The sequence below is a fragment of the Sciurus carolinensis genome, chromosome 3 (genome assembly GCF_902686445.1).
Source record: "Sciurus carolinensis chromosome 3, mSciCar1.2, whole genome shotgun sequence".
NCBI classification, from domain to species: domain Eukaryota; kingdom Metazoa; phylum Chordata; class Mammalia; order Rodentia; family Sciuridae; genus Sciurus; species Sciurus carolinensis.
The window spans coordinates 146739834-146763931 of NC_062215.1; the positions used below are offsets into that span (position 1 = coordinate 146739834).

At 40.2% G+C, this 24098-nt stretch overlaps 1 protein-coding gene across 1 annotated transcript in view; it reads right to left on the reverse strand.

The window, feature by feature from the left end:
* Positions 1-23191, reverse strand: part of Satb2 (SATB homeobox 2) — a 168563-nt gene extending 145372 nt beyond the window's left edge. The window contains exons 1-2 of the mRNA XM_047545371.1: positions 21764-23191; positions 20217-20444 (exon numbers count right to left, since the gene is read on the reverse strand). Coding sequence (XP_047401327.1) covers positions 20217-20385 — 169 coding nt within the window. The 5' untranslated portion in view covers positions 20386-20444; positions 21764-23191. The remainder of the gene's footprint in view (positions 1-20216; positions 20445-21763) is intronic.
* Between the last annotated feature and the right edge of the window lie 907 nt (positions 23192-24098).

Below are 24098 nucleotides of genomic sequence, written 5' to 3' on the forward strand. Positions count from 1 at the left end.
CTCTATAAACTACTGGGTCACAGATTTAGGTTTTTGTTCTAAAGATAATACAATGGTACAACTGGTTCCCATGTGCTAATTATTATTATTAAAGATAATAAGTATTGGGTGTAATTATTAAATATAATCATTATTAACAATAATAATACTCATTAAGAATTGTTATCATTAAAGATCATGGTAATTATTATTAAGACTGCACAACATTCTTAACAAGTCTCACCATACCTGGGACAGCTATTGACTCAGTGTTCACTCTGAGAACAACAAAGCAGTATTATTGTCTACAGCTACACTATCCATGCAGATTTATGGAAAATATGAGACAATGGTGGAGCAGACCAATTTTTCAAACACGAAAAAAAAGGATTTAGTCTGGCCATGTGATGCTTTATAAAATATAGTTTTTAATTGTGACCAACTCTGGTGTATGCAACGTTTATTTATTTGTACTGGGTTTATCCCCACACATATTCAAGATTTGTAATGAATAGTATGAGTTACATTTCCTCCAAATTATCTCTGTAATCATTCATTTGCCTAGCATTTATTCACTGAACACTTACTATGTGCCAGGTATCACCTGTGGATCCAGGGATACAAGTGAGAACAAGTCTATATGAGTCCTCCCTGCCCCCCCCGTGTAGTGGAGAACATTGTAAAATCTTCCTGAGTAAGCATAATGGCATTTATAGGACCCTTGCAAGAGAAGCCTTACCAACAGGGAATAGCCCCTATTTAGACCTTTTAACTCTTACATACTGGTATATGATCTTTGTCCAAGGAAGCAGGTTGATTCCTACTTCTAATGATTCAAGCATATGCACACATAGGGCCATGTAGCCAGTGGTGCCATAAGCTACTTAACCACTAATACCTGTGTGTACATAAGTTTCAATGCTGAAAATCCATGTGCAGTTCCTAATGTCAACATCTGAGTGTCACACATCTGGGAATCACAGATAAGACCTTTAAATGAATCCAGTTGCTCCATAAACTATGATGTGTCCATTACTTAGGCACCATAAATCTTTCAAGTCTATAGTCAACTGAAAAAACTTAAGACCCTATTAATTTTAAAGATAATATTAACAGTTCAATCAGTTACATGTGAAATACAATGGAAAATCACAGAAATCTATAACATGTAGGGACTTGCATTTTATCAATGTCAGTAAGTGAAATATTTCCTAAGCATTTTAGTTCAGTGACTGAAGGAAGCAATTGTCACCTGATACAACAGCAATAACTCCTTACAGTCAAAAAGCAAACCCAACCTCCCATGGGCATCACCTACGTGGGGAAAAAAAGAACTCTGAAATCATTTATAATATAAAACAACATTAACCAGGAATGTATGATAATAAGATTTGTTCTGAAACACACATATATGAGACACTAAAGAATATCACAAACAGGTTATATTTAACCCACGAAAAAGGTACCTTCTTATTACAACTCAATCAACCTAAACAATTATGGTTGTACAATGAAAAACAGTTTTTAGAAAAGAAGTAGGAGTCAGGAAAAATATATGCAGTTACCAGAAAAATGAAAAACAGTAAAATAGAACAATTAAAATCAAGGATGGCAAGAAAATTAAGGCATAGGTTTAAAAGCCTTCAAAAACAGAAATCCCTACAGGAGACAAACCATAAAAGGATGAGTAGAAAATGAGTATAGAGAAGGGGTTAAAAAAGGATGAGTAGAAATATATACCTCCAAAAAGAGACATTTATCCATTTGGTCATAAGACTCCCACTAAGCAAAAAAGAGAAAGAAAAGAAAGAGGAGAAAGGGACAAAAGATGAGAAGATAGAGAAGGTATTTAGAAAGACTTCAAAAAATAGATTCAAAATAGGAAGAATTAAAGATAAGTTCTGATAAAAGAAACCACAGTAAAGTAAGCTGCATTGACAACAAAATTCAGAAATGGTCAAGAAGTAGAAAGCAGAAAAACTCTTGCTCTAACCCTGTATCTTGAGCTTACAGCATTAGTTTTCTTTTTATTGGAGCACAGACCCATTTCCAGATGATCAAGTAGAGAACTTTGAACCTTTCGATTCTAAGCCTTGCTAAGCCTTTTACAATTGCAGGAGGTAGGCAGGTAGTTCAATCTGAAAGACAGGCACCCAAGCCTAAGCCATTTGCTCCAAGCCAAGACTTATTCTGGCAATTGAGATATATGGTGAATTGTCATCATCAAGGCAAAATAAACCTGGACCTCTCTTCTCCATTAGGAAAAATGCACATTTCCACTGTCATTAGCAATGATGCTGAAACTGCCATTTCATAAGGATATTATTTCTGAAAAAGTGCATAGCTACAGTCATTGTTATTGCTGCTTTGCACCATAGCAGCCCTGTGAACTGAGACATGTAGGAAGATGGTTAGCAGCAGGTTAGACATAGGTGACCCCTGGGTGGGATCCTGACAGTGTCACTCCTGACTGTGGGTAATTTATCTGACCTCTGTAAGGCTCAAAATCCTCCTAGCTAATATTACATCACAGAGCTGTCTAGAGAATTCAACTGTGTAATATATTTCTCTGACACACAGCTCGCAAACAATGGAATTTATTTTTCTTCTTTTTAGTTGTTAGTATTAATACCAACTTACAGAGGGAAAATAAATAAATCAAATTTTTTCAGAGTCTATATGCAATGTTATGATACTTACTAACAAAGCTTTTTTTTTTAAATAACAGTGATGCTAATAGTCACTGAATGATCTCATCATGGAATAACCAAATGATACCAATAATCATTGTAGGCCTATTATGCAAATAATAATGGCTTGAGGAGTTCAACATGACCATAGCAAAGGGTGAAGTGTCAAAAAGCACCAAACTTCATGCTCTCAAACTGCATGTCCAAAATAGTAGTCACTAAGCACATGTGGCAAATGAGCCCTTAAATACATCTCATCTTGAATTGAGATGTGCCGTAAATGTAAAACACACACCATTAGAATGACTTACTATCAAAAAAACAAATATATATCATAGATAATTTTTTTATCATGAATAATTTTTTAAAAAATTAATTGCACATGGAAATAGAATTTTGGATCTAGACTTAAATCAAATATATTATTAAAATTAATTTCACCTGTACATATTTTAAATGTAGCTACTAGGAAACTTAAAATTACACATGTGGCTTGTGTTATATTTCTATCAGATGGTGCTACTCTAAGCAATCCACCAAATAAACACATACAATGGTTTTTCTCACAAGGGATAAATTCATCACAAACTGATACTACAACAATTATGTGCTTGTCCTGAACACTTCTTGGATGCCCTTTAATTATCTTTTCTCTATGTTCCAGATCTTAGGAGACCAGGGAACAGAAACCCTCTTGCTTAAACTCCATAATCCAATGCATTTCCTTCTTAGAATCACCAACCAAATTATAGGCTGCATTTTTTTTTTATTAACTATACTGATTCAAATTCTTTAATAAGGAAGGATTTTGTCCCCTCTTCCCTTCACTTTAAAGAACATTTACAGTCCTCAGGAAATGCCACCACACTGGCTATGAAAGTGACCTAGAGAAAAGGACTCCTGAATGCTCCTGATGTTCTACCTCAACAGTGAAAGATAAAAGTCAAGCCAGCAGCATGGGGTCCCATTGGCAGGACTCAGTCACCCTCCACCAAAGTTGGGCCAGCAAGCAAACCTCTCTCTTCTGTTGCACCACCTGGTCTAATGTACATACTTTTATTTTCTCCTCACAGTCACCCTGTGAGACAGTTGTGATTATTCTCATTTAATAAATTAAGATTATGGGAGAAGTGAGAAGCCCCATGAGGCAAGAGCAGAACAGTGCAGGTTATCCCATCTCAACTCCTTTGAAAACAATACACCAAATCCACAGGCACAGAAACCGAAGAGCTTGGCCTTTGAGTGAAGGACCCTTTACCATTTGGTACAGCTAAGAGTGCTCTGTGTTGCTTTTAAGTTGATTTACACCTACAAGGTGTCGGGCATTGCACTAGGTGTGGAGGAGAAACCAAACATGATTCGTGCTTTTCAGTCACTCACAAAGGCTCCTGTGAATGGGGTGGTGTGGATGAGATTGCTCTTCAGCCTCCACCCCAGACCCTTTATCTTCTTGGTCCACCCTCATTCTTGGAACTGCCTCTGAATGACAAGAGCCAGTCTGAGATGGTAGCAGGCTAGGCTTTCTCCTTCCCACTTTTTAAGGGCTTCTGAAGCCCACCTATTTCTGGAAGTAAGGCAGGGACCGGACCCACTCCCTTCCCTGGGGCAGGCGAGCAGGTTCTATCATAACCTGAGAAGGTCTTAGGGCTAACTGAAGATTACAAAGGCCGCTGGGCAGAGCCTTCCATATCTGTTCTTTGTATACACTGAAGTGGAAGAAAGCACCACACTCTGCAACCTCCACAGTAGGTGAATTGTAGACCAAGGGCCTTTGAAAGACTGCAACAAATTCTACCACCTAAAGAGGAAGAGGGAAAGGAACGAGGGACTACCTTTTCCTATTGCAAATTACCTAGAAAAACAAAACAAGTTACCTGCTCCTCATATTTGCTTTTTGTCTCTGTCACACTCCCTCACACACAGCATGCACTCACACATTTGCTCACACACATCCTGAGTCAGAGACAAGAACGGAAATAAGCTGCCAGTAGTAACCTCTAGCCTTTTCTTCCCACCCTAAAATAATAAAGTTGAATGCCAAGAACTGCAACCAGAAACAGAAAGAAATAACAAGGTTTCTCTCACCTCCTTGTTGGGGTCCCAGGGAAAACTTCAAAAAGGATCAAGTGTGTCTTTCCTACTCCCCTGTCCTGCACCTGCTGTCCCCCTCTCCCAGGCACACAACCTTCAGAACTAGGGCAACCAAGGGTTCCACATTCCACTTTAGCCTCCTACTCCCCCCAGGGGCTGATCTCAAGTTTTTCTGAGAGTAATAGATAAAAAGATACTACACTTTGCTGGGGAATGGCTTTGTGGTCTCTTTATCTCTCAGATATACAGTCATACTTCGCCTAACACGGATATGTTCTGAGACATGCATTGGTAGGTGCCCTTGAGCAAACCTCACAGTGTATATTTAACCTACCACGGTCACGACATCACTAGGTGTTGAATCTTGTGGGACTATTGTCATATGTGAGGTCCATCCTGGACCAAAGTATCATTATGCAGTGCATGCCTGCCTTCACTGTAAAAGAAACACATTTTATCCCAAATAAACATAATGGAAGAAATTTCAGATAGGATAATAAAAATAAAGTAGAAAAAAAAATTGCACTAATTTTGGGAGAAATGGAAGAACACTGATTGGGTATGAGAGCGGTCCATGGATCCATGGGTCAGCCAGAGGCCCTCAGGATTCCCCTAAGCTGCTACAGTTCCCTCCCTGCTGTTTGCCTATCAACTGCAGATTCCCTAAAGGGTTTAGTCACTTATTTTTGTTGTTAGTTTCATTTGTCCTTAACTCTTACTATAAAGGAAGCAGAAGCCAAGACACAAGTGGGACAGCAGCAATTTCTTGGTGATAGGTAGGGGGACAATCATAGTCAATTCTACAATTAGGAGGAAGAACAAACTGAGCTATATGCCAAAATTAGATTTTGTGTTTATCCATAGTGCAGCTGTTACATGCAACTCAGGATTAGACCCCCAACTAAAGTTTCAACAATCAAACCCCTTGAAGCCTCTCCCAATACATCAGGGTGGGGAATGATTATCAGAAAATATTTTATTCTCAGAATTTGCTCTGATAAAACTATACACTTCTTTGCAGTCCCCGAGACTGATCTTAACTTTGGAAGAAAGAGATAACACAGGTTGGATGGGAATGGGAAGGTGAACCCTGTCATTTGCCACCCCAAAGGCTCAAAGTGGGCTTCAAGAGATAGGAAAGGGAGACTGGCTCTGGCCTTCCACACCTCTGATTTCAGGCCTGTCCTCAAGCTGAGAAGGTCTGAAGGATGAAGGATAAACTCCAGATCCCTAAGTCCAACTTAGCCATAGAAATTCAGTGGCCAGATCAAGCTAGTGTGGCCGTTTGAAAACCAGGACTCACAGACACACGTGGGGAGTGTTGTGACAACTTATGGAAAATGGAAACAAAAAGTCAGAGCTACACTTGGGAACCTGCCATGGCAAGCCTGACCCGCAGAACTGAATTCCCTGATGTCAGGAGAGCCAGGACTTCTGCTGGCATGAGGAGAGGCCCACCATTAGCCAAGTCTGTGCTCCTCCATCCCCCGCCCAACCTGAGCCTGACCTGTAGTAGTCCCAAAATAAAACTAGTTCAGTTTAACAAAATGCTAATTCCAGTTAGACATCAATCACCACCATTAATAGACAGCACTGATTCTGGTTTTTACATAAAACTCTGCAGCTGTCAGACTTGTCTGCATCACTATGGGCCTCCTGCACTGCATTCAGCATCAGCAGACGAAGGAGCTTTCTAGGAAATGATCTGCACAAGCGGATTCAGGGGCTCACGTCCTGTCCAAGGGAAGCTTGCCAGACCACAGGGCTGTGCATGTTCACGATGGACAGAAATTGTTGGTCCATCAACATGAACTATCGTAGGGCATTGTATGTGACTCAAAAGGGTAAGTGCTCAGCGGTTGCCTTGGGGGGTCTTGTCAGTAGTCCATCCCATGTCCTGCAAGGAGAGACGGCAGCACCTTTTTAAAATTTAGTAGCTACAGAGAAATGAAATGTTTGCTGATCCTGGAATAAATGTTGTTGTTTTTTAAAGGAAAAAAGTAGAGGCATGAGTTTGGATATCACACAAAGTGCAAAGGTAAGGCATTTTCCTGAAGGACACTTAATTTGAAACTAAATTATGAAGGTTCTTTTCACAGGAGATTAGAAATGCATACCTTAGTCTTGGGACTCAATGGTGAGTTAAAAGTAACCATATCGTAATTAGCAAATACCAGGATTTACATCTTCTTTTAAGTTAAATTTTATTCTGGAGGCTTCTGAGAGAATAATTTTAAAATGGTATTCACATGGAGACATATTTGCCTCTCAACCATTCTCATTATCCTCTCTGGAAAAGCTATTTGCAACCTGGAATCCCATGACTCAAGAAAAAGAGTCAATAAAAATGGTCCTTATACTAACATTTGCTTCATCACCTCAGGTTTTAAGCTCTGCCTAAATGTTATTTTATCTAATTCAAACTATTTTTTTTAATCCTTGATTAATTTATCCAGTGTAGTGTTAAGGAAAGGTTAACTGTACTAAGGTTCTCTACAAAGGAATTAATAAAGGAATCAAGCTCTCAGCTCTCAATAAGACAAGACTACCTAGATTTCTAGTGGGAATATTTCATAGCACAAGCATGTTTTCTTTGGGGAGTTTAACTCACAAAAATTATTAAAAATTGAGATCAAACACTGGTGCAAATCCTCAAAGGAAATCATTCTAGAGTGGAAAGATTTTTATCAAATGAAAAACGAAAAGTAAAGTTTTTATAGCAAAAACTAAAAGGCTTTCTCCCTCACAAAAAGAAAATGCTACTCTCTATGTTTAGGATTCAAAGAGTAAAACATCTATGGATATTTAATAGGAGTGCAGAAATTATCACCATGAAATGAATGCACACTTCACACGGCTGACTCCACCTGATGGGCAACCATCTCACCCTATCCCATCCACTAAAAGCCCCGCATTCTTGTACTCAACAAATGCCTGTTCAGAGGCAACAGCAACCAGGTTCTTGAAAGAACTAACACTGGGAGGAAGAAGAGAAAAGAACAGGAGGACAGAGAGAGCCAGAAAGTCAAAATCATAGTGTGCATTTTCCAGTTCCCTTAGGGGATACTGAGATCTCTGGTTTGTAATACGTAGGATATTATTACTGTGACTCAGATCAAGTTAATAAAACCCAGCCTACAGAGCAGGGAAACTGTGGTCTGATGGAACACTTCCCAGACAAAATATTTTAAGTATACATGTACCTGTGTAATTTATAGCAATTACTTAAATAAGAAAAACAGAACAGAGAAGACTAGTATATTATTAATTTTTTTTCATTTTATGGTTCTAAGACATTCTCTTTATAATTTGTATAATTTATATAATTTCAAAAATAAAATACTAAATTTAATTTTTTAAAAAAACTAAAGAAACCACGTAAGTCGCTGCATATAAATCCATTGAAACTCTTATTTTCGCCCTTAAAATGGTTAGCCAAAGGCTGTTACCCAAAGATGGAACGTTATTTTACTTTTTTACTGTCTTTGAGAAGTGTTATCAAAGCAGCCTAAAGTGATTGTTTCCTGAACAAAAAAAGTGAGAAATCATCACCCCAAACAAAATTTTTAAAAATTTCATTTCCTAAAAAAAGCCCTGGAAGATGAGCACAGTTGTGTTTTAGGGTTGCGGGGGGGGGGGGGGGGGTTGTTTTTTGTTTGTTTGTTATTTGCAGTACTGCATACTAAACCCAAGAGCACTCTACCAAGTTCAGCCCCAGGACTCTCTCTTTTTTATGTTTTTTAATCTTGCTAAGTTGGTCAGTCTGGCCTGGAATTCTTGGTCCTCCTGCCTCAGCCTCCCAAACTGCTGGGATTATAGTCCTGCATTGCTGTGTCTGGCTCACAGTATTTTAAATGGGGAGAAATTCCAGGTATGAGCATCTCAAGCTCAAGCTCAGAGAGATTTCACTTCCCCTACATTCCTTGGATTTAAAAATTCTTTAATTCAAAAATAATTTCTAAGTCTCAAAAAAGAAGTATTTCAGTGTCACCCCTACCCCCACCCCAGGTCACAATTTCAAAACGGAGCTAATCTCATGAGCTGAACACAAAATGGCAAAAAGACAAGCCAAGCACTCTTTTCCAAACCCCATACTGAGGGGAGAAGGGTTTCATTTCTACTTAATTTAAAGGTATGGGTGTAAGTTTGTGAGAACACTTCAGAATGACCCATGAGTTCAGAGCAGCTATTTTATTTTCGCACCATCGCTGCCAGATCTGGACGAGGATAATATGAAAAACTACACATAATAGCTCCCATGAATTTAAGTTCATTTCTCTATTTTGTTAACAGACGTGGGACAGACAAACAGATCTGCTTTTAAGAGCAAGCCTGTGTTTATTATACATACTAGAGGCTGGCTGGGGGGAAGATGACTTCATTGAGTCACCCTATCAAAGGAAGAAGAGAGCCGCATCTCGGGAGCCTTCCTGGGCGAAAAAGAAGTATCTCCCTCGACCTCACTTCTAAGCTATACATCAATCTTCAATGTAATTATGTTTGACAGACTATAAGCTCTTGGCAGTTAACTTGTTTACAATAAATGCTTAGTTTGGGTACATGGACTGGATTTCAGTCTTACAAATATCAAACACAAACCTACAACAGTCCCATTATGGGGCTGAGAATTATTTTGCTATAAATCTTTTTATTGGGGGGCCGAGGGAATTACTTTGTAGCTTGTTTTCCACTAACCACTTGGAACAGTGTGAAAAAGGGTACATTTATCCCCTGACCCTGTACTAACTGGAATTCTATACATTCTACATTGCCACAGGTCAGCCCCCAGTTTTGCCATAGTGGCAAAAAATACACATGAAACAGAACAGTTCTTACTAAAGCCACGGCATTTCCTACAATTCTTTTTCTCCTCAAAGTCTCTTGGGAACTAATGATCATTTGCAACAGCACTGAAACACTTAATATTTTTTGTGTGTTTTGTTTTGTTTTCTGTGGGGAGGAGGGTTGGGTGGGTGGAGGTCAGCTGTAAAAATATGCTTAAGATCCAAACCTGCCATATGAATGAGCCTGTAAACAGAGTTATTTTCACTGTACATTACCTAGAGATTCATTTGAAAAGGAAAAAAGAATCAGGATCACCTTATTAACTCTTGTAAAGTGGCTCTACCAATATGTTACAATCTGTTCTTCAATAATAAAGACATTTTGGTCTTCTAATACCACATTCGTCAAATCTATAGGACAAAATCTTGTCTGAAGTTGTCTTATAACCTGAAAGGCCCGACTTCAGAGTCCTCTGGTTTAGCACTGCTCTGCCTCGAAAATTCCTCACTCCTGGAGGAACTTTAATGAACAATCCGAACACCTTCTGGGTCTCCGACAATGATAATAATTTATCTTTGCTGGAATTCTTCACTTGTTTTTAATGTTCTAATTACCATGCAATCAGATTTATGTAATAATTCAACTGTAACACAGTATCAATATAGAAGAGGTCACCTGAAGAATTTCAATATATTTTCCAAAATAACTAATACTGGAAAATTCAGTCACTTTATACTAAGATTCCAATTTATTTCCTTCTAGTCAATGTTATAATTGCAGGTGACATAAAATAAATAAATTTTATGTCTCTCAGCTTCTAATTAAAAAGATAAATCACTGATTTATAAGTTTCACAGATCATCAAAAATTATTTTGTAAAAAATGTTACCACATGACTTTCTTGGATACAGGAGAGAAAAAGAAAAGTATTTTCATTACATTATCAGCTTCGCAGATCTTGCTTACTATCAAAAGCACTCGTCTACAATGTGAACTAATGGAAAATTTTTAAGTTCGCCTAAAATAATCGCTCCTTTTTTAAAATTAAAGATGCCCTTTTAAAACCTCGACTATTTAATTACGATTTACTTGGGGGAGGGGGGGTCATAGAGAAGGTGATTGTATGAAAAAAAAAAAAACCACTTTTTTTAATTGTACAACAAAAATTCCCTCCAAGGCAAAAAGACATTATGCCAAGTTCCACCCAGAATTAATGTTTAGGTTTAAATTGTAAAGTCCAGAAAAAACGGAACCACTAATAGACCCTTAAAGCTCGTGGCATTCATCAGCACTGTTAGGTTATGTAAATGTTAAAACTGAAAAACCCTTTGCTGACAAAAGTATTTTAATGAAGGCGCTATTAACTAGACTCTCTGGACTGAATAAAAATTTTAAAAAGCTTTTTTGGACTGTTGAATATAAATTCCACTCTGAAGGGGATGATTTTGTGCTTAGGACAGTTCTGAGATTATGAGACTCCGACCAGGACTGTCTACTTCCTATCTTATTCCTTTCATTTTATCACCCTCAGAGAGGTTTTTTAAGCATTAGACCCAAGAAAACACTGAGCAACATATCAAAGAAATATTCCCCTCTAAGTCTGTCAACTAAGTCCAACCTTGGGCTTACAGCTGCTCCGGTGGCCAGCAGTTTTAGTAGCCCCTCAAGGCACTGTCATCACCAGGTTTTCAGGAGCTCACAGTTTCTATGAAAAGAGTAGCAAACATTGCCCAGGGCAAAGAAAACTAGCCACCGATCTTGGCTGCTGCCTGCCGGCTTGGAGTCGCTGAGAGCGGGACTCTGGGGAATGAGAGCTGGAAGTCCAACAATGTTAAGGATTATCGATGTAATGGTTCAAAGGATTACAGATTGCAGATCGAAGCCAGATCCTCTGCATCTCAAATGACAGACCATGTCACCTGAATACATATATGGTGATGTACATACACAGAAACTCAAGTTCCCCCACAAATTTATGCCTGCTGAGAAGGATACTAGGGGGCTCATGATTCAGCCTTCTCTTTCTCTCTCTCCTGGTTAGGACTTCGGGAAGAGGAAGAGCAGCAGGCCAGGGACCACACCTAGCCCTTGCTTTGGCAGGGCTTTATCACAAAAGGAATAGCTGTTACCTCTGACTTCCATCTCCACAGGTTAAAAAGGTTTTAGGGCTCAGTTACACACCTCAGATAGAATGTAAGAAAATGTAGTGTCCCTTGTCAAACTGTACATGAAGACAAAGTCAATGAGCACTTTTAATGTCTCCAGGGCAACCACTCCTGTGGGCTCCTCTCTTCCCAGGGAAGAACGAGAGCCAAATGGTCTCTCCCCAAAACGGATTTTAGCTAATAAGCACTATAAAATAAGCAAAAAAAAGCACTTCAGTTATTCTGCATCTTCTCCAAGACTAAAAATTTGTACATTGTGTGACAGGTCCACCTCATTTTTCTTAATGATGTTTTTATTATTCTTTCACTCAATTAAAGCAGAAATGGATATTGCATCTTCTGACTGTATAATTGTTATTGTAATCTGTTTTCGATCACTGCTTGGGAAATGGGTCCAATACAACATAAACTCTCCACTGCCTCAGAAGACAAGTCATTTTCTTTTACTACGACACTTAAAGAGACATTTATCATGCTGCTCAGCTACCGTCTTTAGATTATGACAAAAGAAAGTTCTTCTTCTGCTAACCCCAAAATAAATATTTCAACAATACTACAATTTGAAGAGTTTTTAATATGAATACATTTTTTTCTAATAAGCTACTAAAAATGTCAACTTTGCCTATTTATATGAATAAATAATTAAAACAAATGCAATAAAAATGTTCTATTTTAATACAGGGCATAATCAGGGAATGTAAAAATAAGGTTATCTTTACTCTACCCCTTTGGTCATTTCCCAGGAATCTTGAGCATGATACCTAACCAAATTTTCTCTCTTCACAGAGAAAATATTTTCTTGTGTTAAAAAAAAGCCAATCATAATCAGTTATAAAAGAACTAATACACTTGTTTTCCAGTCAAATGCAAACCCCAAGTAAATGTAAAATTTGTAAAAGAAAGAAAAAAAATAACAGTGGTGAGCATGATGAAATTCAAGTTGTTTCTATGAAAAATGCTTGAAAAATCACCTGTGTCAGAGCTTGGTGCTTTAGAAAACATTTGCTCTAACTACAGTCTCAATTTTTTTTTTTTTTTTTAATCTGTGCAAGTCTTCAAGGAAACAAAGACACTGAGCTGTTGTGCACATTTCAATAACTGTGCAACCATCAGTGAGTACCAAACTGTTACTTTGGTGTGAAATGCATTTATTTTTATAAATAGTTCCTTACAGTGCTTCCCTTAATTTTGTTACCTTTGCTGTTATGTTACTTAATAACCAACTGTGCTAGGATAGAACTCCATTTGAATAATAAGGGAACTTGTTAGAGGTAGAACTAAATTTGTCTCCTATACTAGCAAATAGTATCAGGAACAACAAAACTAAAATATATTTCCCCAGAAAATCTTACTGTTCTAATATGGCATAACCACAGATAACAAATGTTTGCTATAGACTAATATGGTTTGCTGATAACTTTATTGTAAGCTTCAAATTCTTGAAATTTCTATTATTGCTTTTTTTCTGTATTTTAGGCATTTCTCAAACTAGTAACTATAATATCCATTAGGCTTTTTTTTTTTAAGTTTTAAAAGTATAGGCATCAATTAAAAAGGAAAAAAAAATTCATACCATAAACCCAATTGCCATAATTGCATACCTAAAGCACATTCGTGCATATTATGTCCTTCTATCCAATTTTCTTTAAATCTGGAAGTAAGTAAAACTTTGCAAATGAAAAGCAAAAGACTCAAGTTGTAGAAGGCAACTTCTTATACCTTTCACTACCACTTAATTATACTGATTTTACCACAATTTTTAAATCACTTGCTATTAAACAGCAAAACAATTCTTCTAATTGAAAAAATTATATAGAGGTCTATGATTTTGAAAACTCCATCATGAAACATTTTTACAGAAACACTATAGCCTGCCATGCCTATGGATTTGTTTCCATGTGAAAAAGAAAATAAACGTTTGGTTGATCAGTAACAATGAAGGAAGCAATGTGACTTCAGAAAATAGAAAAATGGTACACTACAGAGGCTCTATCTGTGGAGTTTTGTTGTTGTTGTTGTGTGTGTTTGTGTGTTTAACCTAAAAGTCCTCAACTGGCTTTTGTTTTAACTCATAACTCAATTCCACTCAGGGTATCTACTTTGACTTTGAAATATCTATCACATTATCTTTAAGTAGTAGGATGATGAATCCTTTGTATATAAAGATCCATTTTTAACACTGAGACATTTTCAAAATCCCTACTACACTTTAAAATAAAAGGAATTCACAGCTCTCCTTACTGGCACCCAAAATTAATGCTAGAGAGCAGTAGCGATTCCAATTGAGAAAAGACCTATACAATCAAAGTCAGTGGAGGGAAATCACTCATTTTCAAATTGCTATGAAGAAAAGAAGGAAACGAAAAGGCAAACTCTCTTCTTCATTTTTTTGAGCTAAGCATAAAGGTCTCCTACTTGAAACCATTTTCAGTTATTTCCTTTTTTTTCCCCATAAAATAATGAGTTAAAATTGATGGGTTAGATCCAACATTTCACTGCTGTTCTTATTCTTGGGGAGTAGGGGGAAAGGGGAACTTGCTGCCAAAGCTTCTGAAAAGAGAGTTTGGGCTGCTAATTTTCCGTTCACAAAATCTAAATTCTCCTTATGCATCTCACACACAACTCATGAAATAATATGAAACAGTATTATATCACTGCAAATTGAGACATTTTTATCAAAATAAAGAGTGATGATGCCAACATTTCATTTGTCATTTCCCACTTGTCACTTTTCACTGACAAACTGTTACACATACAACTTTTGTCAAATGCTCCATCTTTAAATATGTTCCAAAATGCCATTGTATCTCAGCATTCATGTAAGGAAGATAGTAAAAATTACTATGTAAACTATACATTAGTTACATAGGTTTTGAAATAGCTTACTTATTAAGTGAAAAATACAAAGAAATTTTTGTTGATTCACATGTTATAGAGGATGGAGTTTGACTTCCTAAAATGAAACAAGCTATGTACATAGTTTATGCACCTAATGTGGGGTTATTAGTTATAAGAAACTTTTTTTTAATGGTAAGATATTATGTTGCTTTACCTCAACAGAAACCAACAGCAACAAAAAAAAGTGACTGAAGAAAATAATACATCTAACCCCATTAATGTAAGATGTTCTTTTAAATATATGCATGTAAATTGTTCCAACACTTAATTCTTTTTTCAAAAGAAAAGAAACATCGGGGTTTTAAATTATCAAAGTAGAACCACCAAGTTTCACTGCTTATCAACTTGCCAGCTATACCAAATAATTAATTATCACAGTCTTACCTGGAATAAAACTGATTTACTTATTCTTAAAATGACTCAACTTCATATTCTTAGATATCTAATAAATGATGATTAGTCTGTTTTCCTTCCCTACAGAGATAGATAGGCAAAAAAAAAAAAATTATTTAAGGGAAAAGAATGAATACAGGATATCTATGCAGACTGATTCTGCTAGTTACGACCCCCCTGGAAAAAGATGATACTGCTTATTTTCTGCAGGGGTTAAAAAACAGATGCCTTAAGGGACATCTATGTAGTTCCAACACATGCCACACACACACACACACACACACATACACACATTTTGCTGCAGATGATGTTGAATATATAATGGTCAGTGGGTTTCTGCTGATGGAACATAAGGCTTCCAAAATTACTTGAAACACCAAATTATGCTCAGGACTTGGAGGGGCGGATACCCTATGTTCTGTTTAATGTGTATGTTCCATTGCATATATTTTTTTAACCAAGTATATCTTTATTTTAATAACAGGCCAAGGACTAAAAACACTTTAGAGAAGGGCTATTTTTCTACCTCAGCAAAACTACAGAAGAAATGCTAGATTGTTGGATGACCCCAATGTCCAAGTTCACTCTATTTAAAAGAACTTAAATCTCTCTCTTTTTTTTTTTTTTTTTTTTTTTTTTTGTGGTACTGGGGATTGAACCCAGGGCCTGTTCATGTGAGGCAAGCACGCTACCAACTGAGCTATATCCCCAGTCCCAAAAGAACTTAAATCTTAAAAAAAAAAAAAAAAAAAAAAAAAAAAAAAAAAAAAGTGGATGGAAGAGGTAACTACAGTCTTTTCTCTTTTGAAGCAATAATACGAGTCCTTCCTACAAACATTATGGCATTCATCTTTGGAAATGGAGTTTTCTCCATCTTTCTCACGTTGACAATTATATTTATAAATCTTTAAGGATTTCATACATTTCAATATATAAATGTCTACACTCTTGTATCTGCAGTTCTTTCAAAGAGTAAAATGTCTATTATTGTTAACATGGTGTCTACACCTGACTTGAACTACATTTCTTTACTCTTAATCTAAAAGGAAATGTTCCACATGTAGACAATTAAACTAACTGATGTTGTAGACAATGTTCAGTTCTACATGGGGCCCTGCCTGACAATCTTGATCACATTTGCTCCCCTATTTGAACACCTCAATGTGTACTGCATAATGATTTTTTTCCCCCTTGCAACAGGACAGTTAAGTTCTTGATAGGGCTGCCTGGTAGCAAAAAGATCAGGTCTAGTGATCAGATAACTTCAACCTGCAGTTCTCTGATAAAATTAAATTATTTTTAAAATAAATTATTTTTCAAAAATAAGCAATTTTGTTTTTTGGAAAAGCAGATATCTCTACAAGATATTTCCAATGTTTAAATATTTTCCCTAAAATCTAGAACATTTACACCTCCCAAAATCATAAAAATTCATAGGAAAATGAAAAATAACAAAAAGATTTCTGATGTTTAATGCCTCCTATCAGCAAATACACCATCTGGTCTATTCAAGCGCTGTTCATTCAGTTTAAATAAAGCTGTCTGAAAGTTCTTCTTTAAGCCAAACATTAAAAAGCGAAAATGCTTGTGTTAACAATGAATGAAGCACAATAATTTATCACTATTAAAGCACAACTGGCCAGCAACTTCCAGCAATCCAAGAGGGAGGCAGAATGCCTGGTTTCCTCTGGAAACTTGATTGGCTTCACTTTCATCCTGGGCTGCAGGTTGTATGGCTGAAGTATTCCATACAGCACAGCATTTAAGATAACTTATTCTAAAGCAGTAAAAAGGATCATCTGATTCTTATTTTCATTATCCTTAATAATCTCATCTTTTCCTCAACCTTCAAACAGATCTATAAGTTTTAATCAACAATTTCACAAATATAAATTTCCCCACCATTAATCATCCTTTTTCAGATTCCTTATGGAGTGAATTACTAGCTGAGAGGGGACGCCAATTCTAGTAAGTGAATGTTACCCAGCAGGGATATAAAGCTGTCAACACCACGGTGCTCTTGCCTGCTCTAAACATTCTCCCAGCCTTCATATGTTTTTTAAAGAGATATTAGCCTTTTTTTTTTCCTGAGGACCTTCTATAAAAGCTGAATGTCATCCACATCTGAGCACTTACATTTTACTACATACACGCTTTAAAATATGCTGCTTTAATAAGTGCAAAAAACATCCTAGTAAGTGTTAGAAAGACAAAACAAAACTGATCTAGTTTCCGACAGTCTTCTGAAGCTAGCCACATTGTAAACAATGCACTAACTTTTAAGTTTCCCTTTAACACAACCTTGGTGACTATGGCAGAGTATCTACCACCTTTACTAATAAAATCCAGGCACTAAAACACGCTCCCCGCTTTTTTATGAATACATGATTCTCATTAAAAATTTTAAAAACTCCTTTTCTTTCCCTAAAAAAGTCTCATAATAGCAACAGAATTTATCATTGCAACCAATGCATTCAAAAACATTTATCTATCTCACTGCTTATCAAAAACAATAAGATAAATTGCTATTTTATCTAGCAGTCAATTAACTTAATGATTTCCCTATTTGGGGAGAGTTTTTTTAAAAAAAGAAGAACACTAAAGATTAACACAAATGTGCTATCAAATTTTGAGCTCTACTCTTAAAACATATTTTATACCCATTTTATGACATGGCTAAGAATGCAGTATATCTGAAAATGATAATAAACTATGAAGAGCCATAAATATTTTTATAGTTATCTATGCTTACTATGTTGCTTTATAAAGAAAATTTAAACAAAAGGATGTATGGCAGTAGAAATACAACCTATTTCATATTATCCCATGTTAAAGAAAGACTTTCAATTAGAAAGTACCTCTAACTAGAAATGTATTTTAAATAGCTTTTAAAATTTAGAATGTGCCTTTTTTAAAAGGATTGGTTTTACTCTAGTCTATATAAATGATTAAAAGTTACAAAGAAATGAAATTATTAACATCTTAATGTACATTTGGAAACTATATAAACTTAAACCAACAAAATAATTATTAACATTCAATGAGGAAGCTTTGTACTATCAAAAATTTATATTCTAAGTTATCATATTTTGAAGTTCTCTGAATTAATCTTTCAATCTATTACACTACATAGAATACAAGCTTTCTTTTAAAATCTTTTTAAAAAGCAAAATCCTTAAAAATCTACCACATGTAAACTTCTAACCACTTTACTAATAAGTATTATAAGTGGTACATACTAAGGAAGACAAAATAAAGAAATGTTTATTTTCAGTTTGGGAACCATCTAATAAGACTTTGAATATTACTAAATTAAGTTAAACCTTAGAGAAGGTGACTAAGGCAGCCTATTAAAATACATGTGATTTTTCATGAAGACAAAAATTTTATTTTGTATCAAATTCACAGTAAATAGTCTAATATAAATTATAGTTTTAGAAAATTTGAAAAGTAGTCACTATCTTAAACCAGAGGTACCCCTGATCAATAGAAAAAGGCAGTTTCTTTCACAGTTAAATATGATATAAAAGGGGAAAAAGCAATCTTAATTTAGGGAAGTAAAATTGGTAATAATTACATTTTTAAATGTTTACAGATTTCTTTCTATCAGTGAATTCTGCTAGGATTCACAAACATTGAAATTTTAAGTCCAAAGTTTTTCTTACACATATGGGCCACTTTCAGAATATACTACCTCCAAGGAGTTCCAAAAAATTTTTCAGTCAAACAGAATCAGCACTTATCATCTTGCATTCGGTCCCACCATATTCACTAAATATTTCTGTTCTTTAAATGCATATGAATGATTTATATGGAAAGTCCAAGATTGTGGCTTCAGTCTCAGGACAACACAATAATAAACTCCACTCTTAAAAGTGGGTCACAGAACTATTAAGTTTTCTTCTGCTTCATTAAAAGTATATTTTCACACCTCAAAAGGGAAGATATATAAGCCACTCTCTACAGTCAAATATATATATATTTTTTTAATTTTGAAAATTGGGGGAATGAATGCTTTTCAAGGAAGGTGATTAGTATAAAGAATTAAGGCAAACCATGCTGAACATCTACCACAAAGAAACAGAAATAGCAAAATAAGTTTTTTTAAAATTGTCACTTTATAAAAATGTATGCTTTTAACTATTTAAAAAGGAATGGACATTGCAACCGAAGTATTTTACTTCAAAATACACATGAGGGGCACGAAGAACATGGTGGTGGCAGCTTATCACTAAGTTTTGCCAGGGTTTTGTATTGTTTTAGGCCAGCAAATACAAAGAATTATATTAAATAAGACAGTCAAAATATTAGGTGGAAAAACGTAGATGTAAAAAATGTAAAGGTGTAATTTATCCCAAACCCAAATGCATAAAAATATGTGCCATGTAGAATCGTGCATTTTATATGTAAAAGGCAACTAAACAACTGGCATGTAAACTCAAAAAATATTTTAATGTTTAAATTTATTTTTATTCTATTAGATTCCTTTTACCGACCACTTTTAAAGAAAGTAGCTGTTTAAGTAGTAAAAACAACAAAAGACTTTCTTTAAATAATATTAAATTATTGGAGAGGAAATAACAGGTAGTTAACAAGGTTACCTTGCTATTTTTCTCTGTTCTTTAATTCATAATAAAATTACAAATGCCCGCGTCTAAATTTACAGACAACAGTAGCATTAAAGCTACTAAGGGCCTGATAGATTCATGGTGATTCTTTATTTCTCACTTGAAATTATGTAGGCTATGTTCTCAGTTAACTCATTCATCTTAAAGCACTGTCCTAACTACAGAGTAACGCCAACACTTGTTCCTGTACTAGCCTGAGCATTAACAACTATCTCATCAAAGCCATCGCACCTAAACTTCGTCTCTCCAACAGATAGTCTTGAGGCAAGGCAAAAGAGTTAAATCACTAAAAAGCTCTCTAGGAAAATCTAGAAACAGTTAGCTGGCTGTGACATAAACCTGCCAACACCTCAGCACACAGTGGCAAAGTGCCCAAAAAATGCCACCCTCTGGGTAAACCACTTTCTTGTTTTAACTCGAGATGAAGCTACCAGTTGCAGAGAGGCAACTAGGGCATTATTTGGCAACCTGGAATTGACTTCCTGTAATCCTACACCGAAACAGCGCCTAATCAACCTGAACCCTGACACCCGGGCCATTATCACTGGGCCGCGGGCTGCGCGCGCCTCCCTGCTCCAGGCTGTTACCTCCCACGGCCTTGGCCACTGCGCCGTTGGGCCTCCCGCGGGCTCCCATGGGGCTGCCGTTCTGCTCCAGCCGGGCCACCTTCACCGGGGGAGGCCCCTTGACGTCGGGGCTGCCGCTCCGCCGGTCGGGGCTGTCCCGCAGACACGGGCTCTCGCTCCGCCGCTCCATGCTGCTCCGATTCGGAGACAAAGTTCCCACCGGCAGGTCGCAATAAAACGCGCAGGGACCTAGGGAGGGGGCGGAGGGGAGGGAAGGGGGAGGGAAAAAAAGAGGGAAAACCGCTCACACACGTGATAGACGTTCAGGCCAGTGGCAGAGCGCTGCACCACAGCCACACAAACTTCCTCCCACGCCGCCCGAGGGGCCCGAGCCTGGAAGCCGGTCCAACCTTACACTGGGCGGCCCAAAGGCAGCCCAGAGCTTGGGGTGCTGCGACTCTGCCCAGTCACTGCTTCCCTAAGAGTTAGCCCTCGATGGAACGGCTAGACTCGACGCCCATAGACGCCTAGGAGTGGTCCATTCTTTAGGACCGGGTTGGCATAAACCGTTCCGAGGTACTACAGCCTCGCCGTCTGGGGGTCAGGGTTGCGGAAGAAGAGAACTTTTTAAAAAGGGGGTTTCGCCCACTCCTGGAGAGAGCGGGGGTGTACCTAAGTTCATAACCAAATGAATCCTTGATAAATGGGTTATGAATGATCAAAGGCCGGGTAAAAAAGACCCTTGAATCCTCACTTTCTACCTTTACGGAGCAAATTTTCTCTCTCCCTTTCTTCCTTCTCTCTCTCTCTCTCGCGCTCTCTCTCTCTCTCTCTCTCTCTCTCTCTCTCTCTCTCTCTCTCTCACACACACACACACACACACACAACCCCGTAATATTAACCCCAACCCCATACTAATACGCATCCAAAAACACTTGGAGGTATTTATAAGAGTAACTTCCATCACATGAGCGGAGACTACAATCGTTATATTTTGGAGCGTTCTTATCTTCATCTGATCCTAAACGCTTTTATAAAGCTCTTCAGCAAAAAACACAAGAGCAAAAATCATTTACATCCTTAGGTGCAGGAGCAGCCTTCATCGACCCCAATTTTTAAATCACTTCAGAAAGTTTTCTCTGGGTCCTTTGGCGGTTACTTCTTACAGAAGCCGCAGGTCTCGGCACCCCTGAATTGGGGTCGGGGGTGGGGGGCAAGAAAGGAGGAGAAACACCTGATGAAACGGCGCTCGCCCTGTCTCTGACACCCGGGAGAAGCAGAAACCCGGCACAACAGAGAGCGCTGGGAATCCTCGCGGGCGCTTTGGCCGCGGGAGAGGCCGCGTCGCCACGGGTCAAGGAGACAAGGTGGGGGGTGGCAAAGAGAAGGAGGAAAGGAAGGATGTAAGAGATGCAAAGAGGGAGAGAAAGGGTTGCGGGTGAGGATTCCACGCATTGCCTGGCTTCTCTGTCCAGAGGAGTGAGCGCGGCAGGAAAAGAACTTAGCCAGCCCCAGGGCTTCCCCGAACTCCCGAGCGCCGCGCGGGAGCCCCTGCTCCGCATACTTACTGCTTACGGTCTGTCTGAAACTTGGCTGACTGGGGCTCTGTCCATGGAGCAAAAGTAGAGAATCCAGGGTGGAAAGTTTCTGGTGCTTTGCTTTGCAGTGTTCTCCTAGTCTTCCTTTCTCTTTACTCCTTCCCTTTTCCTCTTCCCCGGGTCCTAACGTTTAAGGTCCTGGGTCAGGGTGTCTTCTTCTGGTGCGGAGATGGTTGTTATGATGATGATTGGGGGGGGGGGGGAGTGGGGGGAGGAGGAGAGGGAAAGGAGGACTCCTCCAAAGGGGCACCCGAGCGAGCGGGGGAGGGGACGGCGGAGGAGGGGGAAGAGAGGAGGCTGAAAGAGCCTTTCACACCTTCGGGAAGTAGACCGATTCTGGAGAGAAAGGGCTGAGAACTGGGAGCCGGCGGCGGCGGCGGCGGCGGCGGCGGCGGGTTCGCAGTGCCCCTAGCTCGCGAGGAGGCGCGGCTGGAGCAGTGAGACCGGTGCCACCGAAAGCCGAGAAGGCGCAGGGACCCCGGACGGCGCGCGGAAGAAAATGCGGCTGCCGCCCAAGCTGTCACCTCCAGCCTCTCCCCTCTCGGCCGCCTCTGCCAGCAGCCAGAGTCGGACTCACTGACAAGCCGCAGAGAGAGACACACTGAGAGGGAGATGATTATTAGTTGCGTTGAGTCATCAGGCAAAGTGAGTCCTTTTGGGTTGTCCTCGGTTTCCGATTTCTCCCCCTCCCCCTTTCCGTCCCCAGATCTAGCGCCTTCAAAATAATAATTTGGGGTGGGGGTAGGGGAAGTCTCTGGGTTATTTCGGGATGAGAATGGGGGGGACGGATCTAAACCCAAGCCAGACTGGTCCACCGCAATGGAGGAGGGGAATGGGGGGCGGGGAGGAGGGCTGGGGAGGTTGCGAGGGGAGGGGGGCCCCGCCTGGCAGGAAATTAAACATCAATCAATCAATCGCTGTGAGCACGGCGACCCAACGGCGGCAGGGCTGTGGAGGAGGCAGAGGGACAGGCGAGGGGTGGGTGAAAGGCAGGGAGGAAAGAAGGAGGAGGAAGGAGAGAGTCGGCGGTGGGAGCAGGGTGGCAAGGACCTCATGCGCGGGGCGGCGGAGAAGCGATGGCAGAGGACCGATTGCGGCGCGAGGCTGTGGCCGTAGCCGGCGGGTGGGTGCGTCTGAGTGCTGGCGGGCGCCAGGGCCCGGGGTCTAGTCCTCCTCCTTGTGGCGGGTCCAGGGCGCGGCCGCCTCGCCCAACCCCTAGGCGCACTGGTCCCGGCGCGGAGGCGGAGGCGACAAGGCAGGCGCTGGATGCCGCGTCTCCCCGCACAGAGGCGCAGACCGACGCGCAAGAGGCGGCAGCGGCTGCCTCGGCTCCGGGCTCTGTTAACTGCGCGGAGTACTTTCGACTTTGGAGATAGGAGGGCGATCGCCTCCCCCACCCACCGCCTCCGCCCACCACCCACCGCCTCCGCCCCTCCGAGCAACTTTTCCCGGTGCCTGCGAGCTCCCCCTCCGCGCAGAGCCGACGGTCCGGGCCCGCTGCGCTCCGTGCCTCCGCGCGCTCGGGGAAGGCCGCTTCTCCCTCAGAGCTGGCACGGCCGCGGGTCCGGAACAATAGCCCGGGTGTCCCGAATGGCAGGAACAAGGCCACCGCCTGCCGGGCTGTGGGTGGCACAGAAGAGAGGGTTGCATGGTGGGCGCAGGGCGGGGTGCCTCCTTGGATGGCATCCCTGGAGCGCTCGCAGCGCCGGCGACATCGCGAGCGGCGCAGCTCAGGCCGCCTGGAGGCCGTGACGCGATGACTGTAACTGCGGTGGGGCTGCCTGTCCTCGGTCTGCGGGACTGGGGCTCTTGGAGACCCCAAGCTGTTCGGGCCCTGGGCTTCGGGCTCGAGGAGGGGTGTGCGGTGAGAACCCAAGCTCCCCGCCCAGAGGGAGGCCGCGCAGGAGCGTCCCTAGCAGGTCCCGTGAAGGCGTAACAGAGCCACAAACTTTTGCCGACTCCCGCGGCCGCGGCCGCCGGCAGCCGGGCTCCAGCCGTGAGGCACATTTAAGGTGGAGCGGGCACTAGCCGAACCGGCTGGGCTCGGGGCAGCGCTTTTGTCCTTGACGTCCAGCTTGGATGAGGGACCTCCTTAAGAAAAAGCACGTGGGCAGGGGCCGTGGCCCCCGCCAGACGCCTGGGGCGTCGGTGGACACTAGCCGCTGGGACCTTGGGGGAGAAAATGTGAACACGTCCCGGCAGGTCTTGGCCAGAAAAGCCCCCTTAGCTGGCTGAGCGTCCTGTCTCTCCTGCACACTTCGACTGTCCCCTCCTAATCCCCAAGACCCCAAGGACTCTCCCACAT